This window comes from Maniola hyperantus, chromosome 10, assembly GCF_902806685.2.
Source record: "Maniola hyperantus chromosome 10, iAphHyp1.2, whole genome shotgun sequence".
NCBI lineage: Eukaryota > Metazoa > Arthropoda > Insecta > Lepidoptera > Nymphalidae > Maniola > Maniola hyperantus.
Genome location: NC_048545.1, coordinates 14,985,319 through 15,003,074, shown reverse-complemented (window position 1 = coordinate 15,003,074; position 17,756 = coordinate 14,985,319). Strand labels below are relative to the sequence as shown.

Below are 17,756 nucleotides of genomic sequence, written 5' to 3'. Positions count from 1 at the left end.
TGTGCGTTTTAGTTAATTAAATATCACTTGCTTTACCGGTGAAGGAAAACATCGTGAGGAAACCTGCATGCCTGAGAGTTCTCCATAATGTTCTCTCAAAGGTGTGTGAAGTCTACCAATCCGCACATGGCCAGCGTGGTAGACTATGGCCAGAACCCTTCTCAGTCTGAGAGGAGACCCGTGCTCTGTAGTGAGCCGGCGATGGGTTGATCATGATGATGATGATCTACCTAAAACATACTAACACTATTTTAGGTACCTAACCGATTTTTTTACAATACTTTGGGGTGCTCCATGTACCACAAAGGTAATACTACTTTATATTATACTAGGTTATGCCCGTGACTTCGTCCGGGACTACACCAATTTCTGGGTTTGGGGGTTCAAACCTCAAAATATCTTTGAATATATTTTTTAATCATACTAGTTTTTGAATTTACCTACCTACCGGGGCGCACCGGCCCGAAAACTGCTCTTCCTCTCAGACGTATCCAAAAGGGACCAGCAGCACCCAGAAACACTGGGAGGTTACCTGGCTGGCACCCCTAGAGGGGCGAGCCTGGGATCGAACCCTTGACCTCCCAAATAGGAGGCGGACATCTTAACCACTAGGCTATCACGACCCTAGAGAGTGCCAACCGACGTTAAATTTCCCCAACTCACTAAAGCCCAATTCCTATGACAAGCTATCAGCGCGATAAGTACCTACTTTCTGAGAACATAAACCAAACCAAACATCTGGACGATGAGCAGGCAGTTTAATTTTGAGAGTCAATAAAACATTACTAGTAACGTCAGTCGAAATGGGTCAAGGTTGCCGCGAGATGAGATCTTCCCGGACCGAGATAGCCACTAGCCAGTAGCCATACGGACTTTAATTGGGCACTTGGGCAGTCAAATCTTTTTTGGAAGACCATATTTTGTAATTTTATGCTAGTAGCGCCATCTATCCAGTTAGATGTTAAACTTGAACATTAATGTTCTTTGTGTGGCTACAGCTACATAGATGGCAGTATTGGTACTATGGCAAAATGCCAAAGAGTATAAAAATTACTCAATGTCAAACGTCACCAAGTTCGCAATTTTGACATATAGTGCGAACTTCACTTCACTCTGTCAATCTGTCAAATCACGACCTCCATTCATCCTTCGTCCAACTTCCACTGTAAAAATTATTTTAACTTCATTTTCCTCAAAATTAACCGAACACCTCATTTAAAAGGCTTGAAATAAGCTTCAACGAGTGTGTGGTATAGTTATTAAGTGTAATAAAAACAGTGTTCTCGTGCAAATGGCTTTAAAATCACCACCGGTGTTGCTCGGACTCCTTGGGCGACTACCCCGTCGTTCTTTCTCTACCTCTAAGGCTTTAGCGTCAAAGCCTGTGACTGTGCGTGATGCCTTGAACCAGGCAATCGATGAGGAGATGGAAAAAGACGAGAATGTGTTTGTTTTAGGTGAAGAAGTGGCTCAATACGACGGTGCCTACAAAGTTACCAGGTGATTAAAACCAACCTCTTATCGCTTAAAAAATCTAGTTGTAGAAAGTAAATAGCACACGTCTCAGTGATCATATAACATATCAAGGTTATGTTGAAAGGAATGCAAATATAATGTTAAAGTCGTTTAAAAAGTGTTATATAACAGTAATAGATCGTCAATGTTGACACTTCCTCAAGTTCAAGAATCCGCCAATGCACATTTTTTTCAAAATTAGTTCACTCAAAATATGCACTCAATAAACTTGCCATGCTTCACAAAGCTGAAACAACATAAAAAAATTAAGAATAGAAAACTAGGAAATGTATTAACTAAAGTACTTATTATCTTTGTAATCTATTTAACCTTGCTGGGAATAAGTGGCATACTTTGAGACAGATCTCTAGTGTAATTTGACTTCGATCAGCCTTAAAGCGAAATGAACTAATGTCTCTACTATAAATATCTCATTTTAACTATGTATAGTCTGAGAAAAGTCAAAGTATGCTCTAAGGTTGAGATCTATAGAGTGTACTTTGACTTTTCTCAGACTTAAGATTGAGTTAAAACAAGACAGATTTATGTAAGAAATATAATTGCCTCTGTCTCGTAAGCAAAGTCAAATTGTGCTCTATAGATCTCACCCTAAGATCTGAGTAGACCTGCCAAATTATTTTATTTAGAGATAGACTTCCGCTGTAAATACTTATTTTCCTACGTCTTATAATTAGTTGTAAGTTTTCCTTTCAAATAAAAAATATGACAGTTGTACCTACAGAAATTTTTAGCAGAAAATATTAGTGTTGTTTTTTTTTCTTTACCACTTTTCTTCTATTCTCTCTCCCTCAGTTGAGATTTTTGTTTTTCTTATGTAAATTCCATCTGTGAAAACTTGTCACTAACTTCAATTTTCTTCTGTTTTTATCTATTTACTTTTGCCTTAGCTGTAAGTTTTCCTGTAAAATGAAAATAAAAAATAAAAATAAATAAAATAAAACTGAAAGGCAAAAAAATCATTAAAATGTGAATTGAAAATATTTCAGAGGTTTATGGAAAAAGTATGGAGACAAAAGGGTCATAGACACACCTATAACAGAGATAGGGTTTGCGGGTATAGCAGTTGGGGCTGCGTTTGCGGGACTCAAGCCCATTTGCGAGTTAATGACCTTCAATTTCTCTATGCAGGCTATTGACCATGTAAGTACTTTTCTTTGAAAGTGTTTGATATTTAAGTCATGATCATTATTGCAACCCATTCTTCTTCTTTGGGGCTATACAGGTCCTTGCTATCCCTGAATCACTGCAACCGTCTCCGATCTATTGTGTTTGCCTCCACTTCACACTTCCTTATCAAATCCTGTGGCCGCCAGATACAGCAGCACCTTCTTGACTGGAATTGAAGTAACATCCTCCGGATAAATGATATGTCTCCCTAGGTGGACGCTACGTTTGTGCATCAGAGCAGGGCAGAAGCAGATAATGTGCATCGGAGTCTCGGGAGACTCGTGGCACAGCCTGCAGATGTCCGAGCCCTGGAGCTTAAGGTTATACATGTGCCTTTTCAGGCCACAGTGACCCGTTAAAGCTCGCACCAGGATGCACGTGTTACTTCTGTTAAGCGACAGCACCTCAGATGCTACCTTCTTGCTGAAGGATTTAACCAGCGCTTTCGAGTGGTTTAACCCTGGCAAGTTTCTCCAGCGGTTGAGTGTGTCATAGTAGCATAGCATAGCAACCCATAGTTGTCTACAACTGAGCATGGGTTTCCTCTCAGAATGAGAAGATAAACCATAGTGCACTGGTCAATTGGCACTACCGATTTTGACGAAATTCAGTACAGAGATAGCTTGCATCCCAGGGAAGGACATAAGCTACTTTTTAAAAACCTAAATCCACACGGACAAAGTCGCTGGCATCATCTAGTTTGTAATATTGAAAGGGGGAACGTATCTTCCGAACCTCGCCTAAAGGGACTCCTTTTAACAATATATTTTAGTTATAATATTATATTTTTTAAGGTTTTAGTTTTAGGTTCATTGTTTTAGTCTTTTATATAGTGATATAAAATAATAAGGAGTCCTTTGTAATATAATTATGGATTAAGTATAACACTTGTAATTCCAGATAATAAACTCAGCAGCGAAGACATTCTACATGTCAGCGGGTGCCATTCCGGTGCCCATTGTATTCCGGGGTCCCAACGGTGCAGCATCAGGAGTGGCGGCGCAACACTCACAGTGCTTCGGTGCCTGGTTCAGCCACTGCCCGGGCCTGAAGGTCCTTATGCCCTACTCTTCTGAAGATGCTAAAGGTTTGAACAACTTTATTTTTTAAAGTTCCAAAATGATAAAAAAAACCGGCCAAGTGCGAGTCAGGCTCGCGCACCGAGGCTTCCGTACTACAGTCGTATTTTTTCGACATTTTGCACAATACATCAAAAACTAATAATTTTTTACTACACATTGTAATTTATTATTATGATTATTCATATCTAGACAAACACTTTGGAGAATAGACTACACTGTACTGAAAACTGAATCAAAATCAGTCAAGCCAGAAATGAGAAAATCGCGTACTTAGTATAAAAATTGTCAAAAAAAAACTTTATTTTTCCAGGTCTATTGAAAGCTGCAATCCGGGACAAGGACCCGGTAGTGTTCCTAGAGGACGAGCTTCTCTATGGTGTGCCATTCCCCATGTCTGACGAGGCTTTATCGTCAGATTTTGTACTGCCCATAGGTAAATTTAATTTTGACTAGCTTATCTACACAAATTTCAAACCTCTATTTTCCCCTGTTAGTGGTAGAATTTTCAAAAATCCTTTCTTAGCGGATGTCTGCGTCATAATAGCAGTTAGTCAGTCACCTGTTCCTTTTATATATTTAGATGTATTGTTGTTTTTCAGGTAAAGCTAAAATCGAAAGGCCGGGAAACCACATCACAGTGGTGTGCGCCGGCAAAGCCACCGACACTGCCCTACAAGCTGCCAACGAACTCGCTGGAAAAGGTATGCTATATTAATTACTAGCTTATGCTCGCGACTTCGTCCGCGTGGACTCCACTAATTTAAAACCCTTCTTAGCGGATGTCTATCTATAGCGGATAGCATCTGCTAAGAAAGGATTTTTGAAAATTCAAACCCTAAAGTGGTGAAATAGGGGTTTGAAATTTGTGTAGTCCACGCGAGCATAAGCTAGTCTCTACTAATATTATAAAGAGGTAAAGTTTGTAAGTTTGTTTGTAGGGGGTAATCTCTGAAACTACAAAACCGATTTTGAAAAATCTATTACTGTATTTAAAAAAATTAGAGATCCCTATGATAATTGTAATAAGCTAGTTGTGCGAAGCCCGGCTGGGTTACTAGATTTGTGTACATTAATCACTACACTATAGTTAGGTATCCCCTCTGTATGACATGTAAAATTTAAATGACTGTTTTTTATTTCTATTTTTTTTTTCTTGTTTTTGTATGACTTAATTAATTTACTTTCTAAATATTATATAATTTTAAAGATTTTGTAATTTATATGTACTTACATGTTTCTAAAAATTTAACTGTAATGTAATATTTAAATATTCATACACCAATATTCTAAGGTAGAATGCATAAGGCTCGCCAACTAATTTTATAACCATGTTATGTCACCTGCATTCTTATGAATAAATTATTTATTTATTTATTTACTTGTTTGTTAGTGTGTCCTTCAATCACGTCGCAACAGAGCAACAGATTGACGTGATTTTTTGCATGGGTATAGTTAGAGACCTGGAGAGTGCCATAGGCTAATTTTATCCCGGAAAATCAGAGTTCCCTTCCCACCTTTAAAAACCTAAATCCAAGCGTACGAAGTCGCGGGCATCAGCTAGTAGCTCATAAAATGAAAAGAGTATTGAACATTCCCGACTCCAACAACGAAGGGTATCAAAGTTTTTTAATACGAGTATGTGCTTTGCCAGAAAACTTGCTCCATCGTCCCTTCATTCAGCTTCGCCTTTGTTTCAGGAATTGAATGCGAGGTCATCAACCTACGCTCGATAAGGCCGCTGGACTTCGAAACCATCGCTCAGTCCATCGCCAAGACGCACCACCTCATCACTGTGGAGCAGGGCTGGCCTCAGTCCGGTAAGTCTAGTCCACATCATCATCATCAACCGATAGACGTCCACTGCTGGACATAGGTCTCTTGTAGGGACTTCCACAAGCCTGAATCCAGCGGCTCCCCTGCGATTCGTCTGATGTCGTCCGTCCACCTAGTGGGGGGGGGGGGTCTTCCAAGTGCTTCCGGTGCGAGGTCGCCACTCCAGCACCTTGGGACCCCAACGTCTATCGGTTGTAGGAACTATGTGCCCTGTCCATTGCCATAGCTACGTCATGCCTTTGTTACATTTCGGATGAACATAACGTTCGCGTTACTTCTATGGAGTGGAGTGGGAATATGGGGGAAAAGTTGAAAAGTACCCAGCTATAAACAGTAAATAATAGTTCAAAACCCTCCAAAATGTCGGCAGAAGTAGTGGTGCAGAAACTTGTTGTGGAACTTGTTGTGGAAACTTTTTGCCGAGACTTGTTGACGAAACATGTTGCGAAAACTTGTTGATGAAACATGTTGACGAAACTTGCTAACGAAACTTGTTGTTGGAACTTGTTGTGAAAATTTGTTGACGAAACTTGTTGACGAAACTTGTTGCGGAAACTTGCTAACGAAACTTGTTGTTGGAACTTGTTGTGAAAATTTGTTGCGGAAACTTTTTGCCGAGACTTGTTGACGAAACTTATTAACGAAACTTGTTGATGAAACTTGTTGACGAAACTTGTTGCGGAAACTTGTTGACGAAACTTGTTTCCATCTCGACCTGTCGCTTACTATAGGCATAAGTGACAGAGACAACGCTCTACGAAGCCGAAACCTCTTTTCTACAGGTCGATGTACAATACTTTCTGTCGGCTACTGTACTACGGAAGTCCGACTCGCACGTGACCAGGCCCCCGATGGTGTAAGAAAAACGTATTATCGTTATCGTAATCGTCAACAAATTCTGCACTTTGATTGGTTGATTCGCTGTTTACATTTTTTCACAGCCAATCAGGGCAGAATTTGTTGACGATTACGATAACGATGAATACATTTTTCTTACACAGTTTACTTACATGACAATTCCTCAATAGCTCAACCGGTATAGGAGTGGACTGAAAACCGAAAGGTCGACGGTTCAAATCCCGCCCGTTGCACTATTGTCGTACCTACTCCTAGCACAAGCTTGACGCTTAATTGGAGAGGAAAGGGGAATATTAGTCATTTAATATGGCTAATATTCTTTAAAAAAAAAAAAAATTTTTTTGAAGGCATTGGAGCGGAGATCTGCGCGCGCGTGATGGAATCGCCAGTGTTCTTCGAGCTGGACGCGCCGGTGTGGAGAGTGACAGGGGCGGATGTGCCCATGCCTTATACCCGCTCACTGGAGGTGCTCGCCATACCACGCCCGCCCGACGTGGTGGCCGCTGCCACTGCCGTTATAGGCAACAAGTGAGTTTGTCATCATCATTATCAACCCATCGCCGGCTCACTGCAGAGCACGGGTCTCCTCTCAGAGTGAGAAGGGCTTGGCCATAGTCTACCACGCTGGCCATGTGCGGATTGGTAGACTTAACACACCTTTGAGAACATTATGAAGAACTCTCAGGCATGCAGGTTTCCTCACGATGTTTTCCTTCACCGTGTCAAGTGATATTTAATTACTTAAAACGCACATAACTCCGAGAAGTTAGAGGTGCGTGCCCGGGATCGAACCCCCGACCTCCGATTAGAAGGCGGACGTCCTAACCACTAGGCTATCGCAGCTTGTGAGCTTGTCACAGCAGTGAGTTTGTACTGATTACAAAATAATTGATCTTCGTTTGGGGAGAAGGACAATCCACATGGATACATCAGGTTTTATTGGGGACTAAATGATGGCCGCTACTTCGTCCGCGTGGATCTAGGTTTTTAAATCCCATGGAAACTCTTTGCTTTTCTGGTAAGAAAATATAAAAAAATATAAAAAATACTGTGACGTAACTTCATTACCTGTTATCTCCCAAAGCCACCAGATCCAAACTTCACAGTCGCGGATATCTGTGTTGGCGATAATACGCAGAGAAACTTTCAGCTTTTTTTTTTAATAGATATAGCGAGCAAATGAGCAGGCGGGTCACCTGATGTTAAGTGATTACCGCCGCCCATGAACATTTGCAGCACCAGAGGAGCCGCCGATGCGTTGCCGGCCTTTTAGGAATTTGTTGGTCCGCCCCTTGAATAACCCCATGTTATAATCTAGTGGGAACACAGTGGAGTTTTATAAAGTAACTAGCTTATGCTCGCGACTTGGTCTTTCGCGATTTGTGTAGTCCGCGTGAACTACACAAATTTCAAACCCCTATAACACTCCCTTAGGGGTTGAATTTTCAAAACTCCTTTCTTAGCGAATGGCTTCGTCACAATAGCTATCTGCATGCCAAATTTCAGCCCGATCCGTCCAGTAGTTTGAGCTGTGCGTTGATAGATCAGTCAGTCAGTCAGTCACCTTTTCCTTTTATATATTTAGATGAAGATCTGACACACGCTGGTTCTTAGTCCATAAAGTTATGCATGTAAGGGGTTTCGTACTAGTTTAGAGGTATAAACTGAAAATTGATTAGAGGTATTAAAAAAAAATTTTTTTGTCTCCATGTAAAATCACGTTTCAATTTTTTGTTAAATTGTGTCATTTGTTTTCAGAATCGCGGAATCAGTCAGTCAGTGAAATAGGAATCTCTAGAAAGTAATACATAGCGTCAAATCTAACTGTAAATATTTATTGTTATTGTATTTATAAAGTAAACGTTGCGTCGATCACTTTTTACTCGGGCGTCAGGTATGGAGATAGAAAAAAGTTGTTTAAATAAATTTCTTATTTATATATTTACTGTTTTTTTAACAATATCTGTGATATTTACTTTGGCATCATGCCAAATCTTGGTATTTGGATTCCAGATTTCGAATTCAAAAATCCGCAGAACTTCTACTAAAAACTGTTTTTTTTTTCAAAACCGAATATGATATTGAGTTGCCTTCAAAGTACCTTGAGTACTCGAGGTAAATTTTGACAGAGTTACAAGTCCCGCAAATTGCTATTGCGCTGGAACCATGTCTCATTAACATCGAAATGACGTAATTTTGACGTCAGCCGAAATAAAAATAAACTATCAGCAATAAAATTGTACTGTTTGCTTGAAACTTCGTTTCTAAAATGACGTCACTAAAATGGCGGCTACGCGCATTAGCAATTTGCGGGTCTTATAGCACAAATCAGAGTAGAACTCTTGTCAACAAAGAAACGAATCGAAAATGGCAGCGTCAATAGTTTTTCTCTCACTTACACACTATGTCCGGTATACCTACTATGTGAGTGAGACGGTGTGATTAACACCGCTTCGTTTCGATTTAATTGACTCAAATTTTAAAGCCAGGTTCTGAATTATCTCTTAATTTTACATGATTGATTTCCTCGATTTTAGCACAGAATATAATAATAGTACTTTTAGGCTTTCTCAAAAACATTTCATGTCAAACGCTTTTTTCGTCTAAATCGGAATGTATTAATTTTGACTTACGCCAAAAGATGTATATTTATCGCCTCCTTCCCAAAAATAACAAAAGATTGACAAACGATTTTCTAAAGCTAAAGAAAATTTTTTTCTTCAAACTTAGGCATCAAAAATGTTTCCCATAAATAAGAATTTGCTTCTCAATACAAACTCCTCGAATCTCCGAAATCGATATAGAAAAAAGCAGCGAAAAATCGGAAGCTAACAATGCTCGAGCACACAATGACCAGGGACGAGGGATTTTGAGCAAATACATTGTGCGGGAGACGTCCGCGCTGGGGGACGGCCGCTGACAGAATGATGGATCGCGCGGCCGGGACGCGAGGCCATGCAGCCATTGTCTTGCAAATACTACTTACCTACTGTTGAGGATTCTGCCAGGATCCGAGATTAACGTGAGAGCGATTACATATTATTATATCTTAAGTAGTGGAAATCGGTGAGGAATCTATAATTCAGGCGTATACGGGTGCAAGACTGATAGAATATAAAGCCTGACCAGAAAAATAAAATAACTCGCCATATTGTGGAAAATCAGTGGAACTTATTTATACAAGACCATATATCTACTAACTACTTAGCGACAAAAGATCATCTTGAGACGTACGTACAGTGGAGTCTTAGTAATACTCGTTTCCCGTTTTACCTTTTGGATACGGAACCCTAAAAATATATCACAAAACATCTCAATTTCCAAAATTCCGTTGACATTACAGCAAAAAAATATATACAGAAATTTGAAAGCCTCGCTAACGAAAACGTCAATCTTGGGGATATAGAAATAAAAACATAATTCTGGTGTATTTTCCGTAATACGGTGATCCATCACGCGGAGGACACGGACGGACAGATTTCGAGAGAAACGTACCTACGAGTAATGGCACACGTGCGCTTTCTGCGCTTATTTTAATCAAAATGTTCCAGGACGATGGGAATTTGTTAAATAAACACCTTTATTTCTTTATTCAACCACCTCGCTGGCACAGTAATGAGCGCTGAGGTCCCGGGTTCGATTCCTGAGAGGGGCTTGAAATGCACACTTTTCTGCATCTAATTAACTTACCTTGCCTTAATCTGACGCGCTCGAGTAAATCCCAAAATCCCCGCTTGGGCTCCTCTACCATAACCTTTTTTCACCGTACCGCAAGATGCTAGGCGAAATTCCACCCATACTTTGAAACACAGATTATGGAAGAGTAGTACAAACTTTTTTTTTGTTAATAGAGGGGGGGGGGCAAATTTGATACTTATTGACTAAATTTCTTGATTACAATGCAGGTCTATAAAAAAATGTCTACTCGCCCGATTCCTGCTCAACTGTAATCGCCCGCTAAACTGTTGGCAGAAGTTTTGGCACTTACTAATGTTAGCCGACGCGTCTCGACTTGCCAACACTTTTTGTTTTTGATGGATCACTGTTTCAGCTCTCTTAATATTTTTGATGGAATTTTAAAATAATGAACAAGACTTGTTTTAACTTTTCGGAGTTATGTGCTTTTAAGACCGCTTGCTTTATCGGAAAACGGAGTGGCGTCAGGAAACCTGCGTGCCTGGAAGCCAAACACCCCGCCCTTCTTGAATTTGCTAAATTTTCTTTTAAACTTACAACTTAAACGCTTACATTTCTCTATGATAGATGCCTGCAACTTTGTCCTCGACAGTTTCGGATTTTAAAAGTCCCGCGAGATCTCTCATTTTCCGGGTCAAATGAATCCGGCGCAACAAAAAAATTGCGCTTGTTGTGCTCGACACAGGACAAAAAGAGTAACTGGACAAAAGTACACTCCGTACTTTACTATTTGATTATATTACTGTCAAATGGAAAGGTAAAATTCGTACCCCATCAAGTAAAGCATATATTTTTTCACACGAGAGGATTCGGTTGAGGCCCTGATAAAACCCTCCCCGAAATCAATTCCTGGCTACAGCCATGATGTTAATTAAATAATTTGTCACTCTAATCCCACCACGAAACCGTCTAATGTGTCGGATAACACTCCATTAAAATACTTAACCCTCAGTTTAAACTGGCTTTAAAGTCAATAGGGGAGGATTCAATTCGTGTAAAACGGGGTTTCTGATTACATTGACGGATTTATTAGGTAGGTAGGTACTCTCAAGAAATTCATGAAAGGCCGGTAACGCATTGGTGGTTCTTTTGGTACTGCAAATGTTCATGGGCGGCGGTAATCACTTAACATCAGGTGACCCGCCTGCAAGTTTGCTTGCCATTTATACTAAAAAAAAAACTCTACGCACGGGCAGAGTGAACTAGAGTGAAGGAACTCTCGGTTTGATCCTGAATCGAAGATATGGCAAATATTAGGCTATGGGTGAAATCAAAGAAAAATAGGCTATTCATAGGCTACCTAGCGTCAAATGTAGGAACATTTGACGCCTGCCAGTAACGTCGAAGCACGGGTACCTGCTGGGTATAGCACTAATCGATACCCATATTATAATGCACTACCCATATTATAAATTCCAAAGTGTGTTTGTTTATTCGTTTGTCCTTCAATCACGCTGCAACGGAGCAACGGATCGGCTTGCAAAAAATGAAGACAAGTGATGGTACCTACTGATGATCAGTGATATAATACCACAAAAAACGTAAAAAAATTAATTTAAAACTAAAAAAAAAAAACTATATTTTGTAAAATTTCACGATGTATTGCGAATAAAACATCTGACTGACGCTAGAGGTCAGCAAATGCCGCGTCATAGGTGGGGTACTCCCCGACTGCCATCTCGACCTGTCATACTTTGCTGATGAGCGCAGGGCGATAACTAGCCAAGGTTCCAGCCTCGCACCGGGCAAATGACTGGCCACGTTTTGCAGACAATGAAGTTTATTTTATTTAACTCATCAGACCATGACTACCCAAGAATTGTTTTATATGAACCGGATAAGAAGAATTTCGAAAGGCATGATTATCCTTATCAGTCCCGCGCTATCAATTTGCGCAGTTTCAATGTTTTCAACCTTTTAATAAAGGCGTGGTTGTTTGTATGATGACCTTGTATTGTCTACTTTGTATTAGGTATTAGGTATAATCAAAAGTATCAATTTATAATATTCTCCATTTTATAAATACCTCGGTCAAGTGCGAGTCGGACTCGCACACGTAGGGTTCCGTACCATAGTAGGTACAGGACATAATACTTTTTCATGATTTTTAGTTTGCATGGCTGCTATTTTGAAAATTTTATTATATTTTGTTGTTATATCGGCAATAGAAATTAGAAATACGCACTGTGAAAAATATGTCAACTCTCTACCTATTAGGTAGGTACAGTTTATAAGATACGGCCTGCAAACAGACAGACAGATAGCGGAGGCTGTCGCGAATCATACCTACTTATTTAGTGTGATTTTAGTTTTAAAGAATATCTTTTTATTAAACTTCGACAAACAGGTGAACAGGTGAATCATATACCTACCTAATTATATTTTATCAGTAGGTACCTACCTCAGTACCCTTATTAGAAATGCGAAAGTGTGTTTGTTTGATGGTTTGTTGGTTTGTCCTTCAAAGACGTCGCAACAGAGCAACGGATCGACATGATTTTTTATAGATAAAGACCCTGGAGAGTGACATAGGCTACTTTGTATCCCAGAAATTAAAGAGTTCCCACGGGATATTCAAAAACCTAAATCCACGCGTTCGAAGTCGCGGGCATCAGCTAGTGGTAGAATAAAGAAACTCACCAACATATTATTATGGGGTATCCTGAAAACTGATTTTTTGGGCTGTCGTGTAAAAATATATTTTGGTCGTCTCATACCAATCTCAATATTCGTTCATCTCTTGAAAGCGGCTAATTCTGCGTGCGTGCGGGGGTGGCGGTGCGGGGAGGGGCGCGCCGGTGATCCGTCACCCTGTCACGTGCCATTAGCGGAGCCCGGAGCCCTAGCTGTACACGATGCTGCCCTTATGAGGAATATTGCCTATTTTTTTTTAAAGAATCCCTTTCCTCTCTTTAACTATTCTATTTAATGCTCGTTGTAACGGTCCGTAATTAGAGTTACACGGGACCTGTAAAACTCGATAACATTTTGTGTAATTTTGAGTGTGTAATTCTGTGGGCTGTTCTTGGTCAAATAAAATAAACTAAGCGTGAAGCTTGTGCTAGGAGTAGGTACGACAATAGTGCAACGGGCGGGGTTTGAACCGGCGACCTTTCGGTTTTCAGTCCACTCCTTTACCAGTTGAGCTATTGAGGCTTGAGCTATTACGGGCCTATGTTTTTTTTTTATTCAGATACAAGTTAGTCCTTGACTGCAATCTCACCTGGTGGTATGTGATAATGTAATCTAAGATGGAAGTAAGCTAACCTGGAATGGATGGAAGTGAGTGAGTGTGAGGAGCGTCCCCAGCCCGATTGCCTTCTCGACCTGTCGCGTAGGTACTATGGTACTCGTCTGACCGACCGGCCGTCCTTCGAGTTGTTTACATTTAAGAACAATTAGTTACAGACCGATAGTTGGTTCCGATTCTCATGTACACAATCTTTAAACTAAACTAAATTAACAGGTCTAAATCTAGTGCTATCCTTTTCCGTAAGCAACTTTATGAAAGGGATAGCAATAGATTTAGACGTGTCATTATTTTAGTTTAGCTTAGAGATTGTGTACAGCGAATGGTACAACGGAGTTAGCCACATTGATAAATACGTCGGAAACACGTTTGCCAAATCGTGGCAGGTACCACCAATACTTGGCCCCTAAACTGTAGTGTTTATCTTGAGATAATGTTAATTGCAGTGTGCAATGTTAACTCGTGTGATGTTGTCTAATTGATGGCCGTGCTCCATAGCCCGTGGCCGTTGGAGGTGACTCGTGACTGCAGTCTTTGCATAGAGGTAAGCACCTATAGGTACGTCCATTTAACATTTCGCTGTGCGAAAATATTTCAGTAGGGACTGTCATCAATAGCAATGGATTTTGTCATGCAACATGTCATTGATATGCAGGACGAACAGCGTGGGCGATAACACCGAGCCCTGTGGGACGCCAGCATTGATGGGCTTGAGTTCCAAGCGAAAACCGTCGACAGCGACTTTGATGCTGCGACCATCAAGGAAGCTGGTGACCTAATTACACAGCTTCACTGGTAGTCCATAGGATGGTAGTTTCGATAGAAGTGGCCCATGCCAAACCCTATCAAAGGCTTTTGCAATATCAAAACTGACCGTCCGACCCTTGCTGTCAATGACTACCGCCCAGCGGTACGTGAGATATAGAAGTATACAATTTTTGGTGTTTTTTTAAAAAAGAATATTAGCCATGTTTATATTATAATATTCCCCTTTCCTCTCCAACTAAGCGTCAAGCTTGTGCTAGGACTAGGTACGACAATTAGTGCAACGGGCGGGGTTTGAACCGTCGACCTTTCGGTTTTCAGTCCACTCCTTTACCGGTTGAGCTATTGAGGCTTGATTGAAATAACAAAGAGGTTGCAAAAAAAATTGCATTGGTTGATTGACTTTGCATTAAATTACAAAATATGACAAGTGGACTGGTGCAAGCGACGGTTTCGGTACAACTGACTGATGCCAGAGCGTTTCCACAAAAGCCCATCGGGCGAAACCGCTGATTTCAGCAGAAAATATTAGTTTTCTAAAGTAAGTATAAAAGGAAACCTAAGTATAAGACAGATTCAGAATCAATTTATCAAGGTCAAATTCAAAAGTAGGTACGAGTACAAAATAAATATAAATCTCAGACAAAAGGTATTGCAAAATAACACAAAGGTTATAGAATTACCTAAAATATAAGGCACAACGCACACTTTCAGAGTGGAGTGAAGTGAAGCCGAGACGCGGCGTCTTTCTTGATAATAACTCAAACTGAACATTATTTTCCTTGGCATAAAAACCTTGACGCGCGGCTCGCCCATATAGGTACCTCTACCTATATTCTACATCACTATTTCTTGTAGGGACTTGTCTGTCTTTCTGTTTGTCTGTCGGTCTGTCAAGAAACCTACAGGGTACTTCCCGTTGACCTAGAATCATGGGCAGGTAGGTAGGTCTTATAGCTCACATTAGGGGAAAAATCTGAAAACCGTGAATTTCTGGTTACATCACACACAAAAAAATTGTGGTCAGAAACTAATAATTAGTATTTTCAATTTTCAAAATAAGATAACTATATCAAGACGTGGGGTATCATATGAAAGGGCTGTACATTCTAAAACACATTTTTGTTTATTTTTATGCATCATAGTTTTTGAATCATCGTGCAAAATGTTGAAAAAATACGACTGTAGTTACGGAACCCTCATTGCGCGAGCCTGACTCGCACTTGGCCGGTTTTTTCGGACTATGTGCCCTGCCCTTTCCCACTTCAGCTTCGCCACCCGCTGAGCTATGACGGTAACTCTGGTTCTCCTCATTTCTGATTTGATCACGTAGAGTAACTCCAAGCAACGCTCTCGTCTGTAGGTATGCGCTGGACATTATACCTACTGCAATAGATCAGTAGGTAGTTGCCGACAGCCAACAATAAGTTACGTAATTAAAAAGTAAGGAACAATATGCGGACGTTAAATAAACTATTGATCAACGCGTTTAGGAGCTGACTTGGTACCTTTTTAGGAGAACTCTCAGGCATGCAGTTTTCCACACGAAGTTTCCTTTGCCGTTTATACAAAACTCACTCCAAAAAGTTGAGAGGTGTTAAAAGAGGTGCGTTTTTGGGACCGAGCCCCGGACCCCTCGACTTAATAACTCTCAGGCTATCACCGTTTTCATATAAATATATCGCACCCGTATTTATACAAGCATAATGCGTGGGAATTGCAATAAAACTCAAAAATATATTTTGATCTGTAAATAAAATCAAAATAATATTATAATGCTTGTAGCGAAAGATTATTTACCATGGACGTTTCTACTCTTAAAGATTACAAGTTATTAAGTTTAATAACTGACACCTCTGCCGATGGTACCTACTTTTTGATCAATTGGTCTGATACTTAGGCAGAAAAGAACATTGTGTCTATGGCGTCTCCCTCTCAATAAGAGAGAATGCTTTTCGCGCTACACATACCTATCAATCATCGAATATTAAGCTAGCAAGGTCAATAGTTGTAGGCTGTATTTTATTATTGGATTACTTACTAGGTTCATCATTAATGTTTTGAGTAACAAAGTATTGTTTCAGATGTACACACAAGTCCCTGGTTCTCAAGGTCTTCTATACAAAGGTAAACTTTCCTGAGACAACACTAGTTACCTAGGTACCAAACATGAATAGATGGGAAGTATGGGGCATTTTAGGAATTTATAACAATTTCTAAATTGTACCTTCTCTTCTGAGAGGCGTTAGTGGACCGTTGATGGGTTGAGATGATGATGATGATGACTATGATGATGATGATCTGTCATACCTCTGTAATAGGTACCTATTTTTTAGGGTTCCGTTGCAGGGATGCCAATGGGGCCCTATTAAGCCTCCGCTGTCGCGTTCGTCCGTCCGTCTATCTGTCAGCGGGTTGAAGCCAATACCCGTAAGTGCAAGATCCCGGGTTCGATTCCCTGTATAAGTCCACAAAAGCTGTGCTTTAATCCGTGATTGCTGTACACCTACCGCATTTTGCACGATAAATCACAAATAATGTAGGTAAGTAGATAGCCTTAATCGATGACAACCATAGAGAAATCATAAGAACCGGAACGAAATCGGAGTACCTATCTATCTACATATAACTTATAAGCCTATCTAACTATTATGTAAAATTATTATGATTGATATAAGATAACTCATATTTCCTGTGTTTGACGTGCGGCTGAGGCTCATCGGATCCTTAATAATAATAATCAATAACGAGAAGCTAGGGTAAATAGTGTTCTGTGGTCGCAAGCCTCAATAGCTCAATGGTTAGAGGAGCGTCGAGCGGACTGAAATCCGAAGAATATATAGCACTAGTACTTTCGCAGGTGAGTAGCTAAAATAAATGAATGAATATTTATTTATTGCTAAATTTTTGTACATTTCACTTAAATGGCGTTGGCTCCTAAACTAAGAGATCCCGTATCTAAGGAACCAGTGCCTTCCCAACTTCCCATACATAGTGGTTGAACTTAAATTATTTAATAACAAATACAAATATTGTGTGTGTGTCTGTGTGTGTAAGTGTGTCATAGTTTAGTGCAATAGTTTGCTACATTAATAAATAATTTAACTACTTACTTAGATGTTACTAAAATAATACTAAGTACTAACTTTTCCTAAACTTTTTTTTTTAGTAGGTAATTAGATACCAACCAGCCAGCACCTTATTCCATCAGAGACGAAGCGGTGTCGGTATGATGTTGAGTAGAAAAAATAAAAGATTGGTAAGATCAAGGCCAATCCTGATCTGTCACTTCGATAAAAACACATTTTATACAGAGTGTAACCAGAACGCTAGCGAAAACGAAAACAGGTGACAGTACCTACCTACTGATTATTACTGATGTGCTACCATTAAAAAGAACGCGAAAGAATGTATAAAATATCCTACGTTTTGTAAAAGTTCACGATGTAGGTATTGTATTGCAAATAAAACATCTAGAGGTCAACGAACGTTGCATAAGTAAACACTCGGTGTCAATACCGCATCGTAGGCGGGGCATTGACCCGAGTTTTGCACGCTATACATTGCGG

At 40.0% G+C, this 17,756-nt stretch overlaps 1 protein-coding gene across 2 annotated transcripts; it reads left to right on the top strand.

The window, feature by feature from the left end:
* The first annotated feature begins 1,118 nt into the window (after positions 1-1,118).
* Positions 1,119-17,756, top strand: Pdhb (Pyruvate dehydrogenase E1 beta subunit). Of its 2 annotated transcripts, XM_069501562.1 has the most exons (9): positions 1,119-1,500; positions 2,523-2,676; positions 3,604-3,790; positions 4,096-4,218; positions 4,385-4,486; positions 5,483-5,602; positions 6,824-7,004; positions 8,235-8,280; positions 17,747-17,756. In XM_069501562.1, exons 1-8 carry the CDS (start codon positions 1,292-1,294, stop codon positions 8,257-8,259), a joined length of 1,101 nt encoding a protein of 366 aa, XP_069357663.1. In that variant the 5' UTR covers positions 1,119-1,291; the 3' UTR covers positions 8,260-8,280; positions 17,747-17,756. The 2 variants fall into 2 exon arrangements, with proteins under 2 accessions (XP_069357663.1, XP_034828335.1); XM_034972444.2 differs by lacking the exon at positions 17,747-17,756 and having other exon boundaries at positions 8,235-8,415.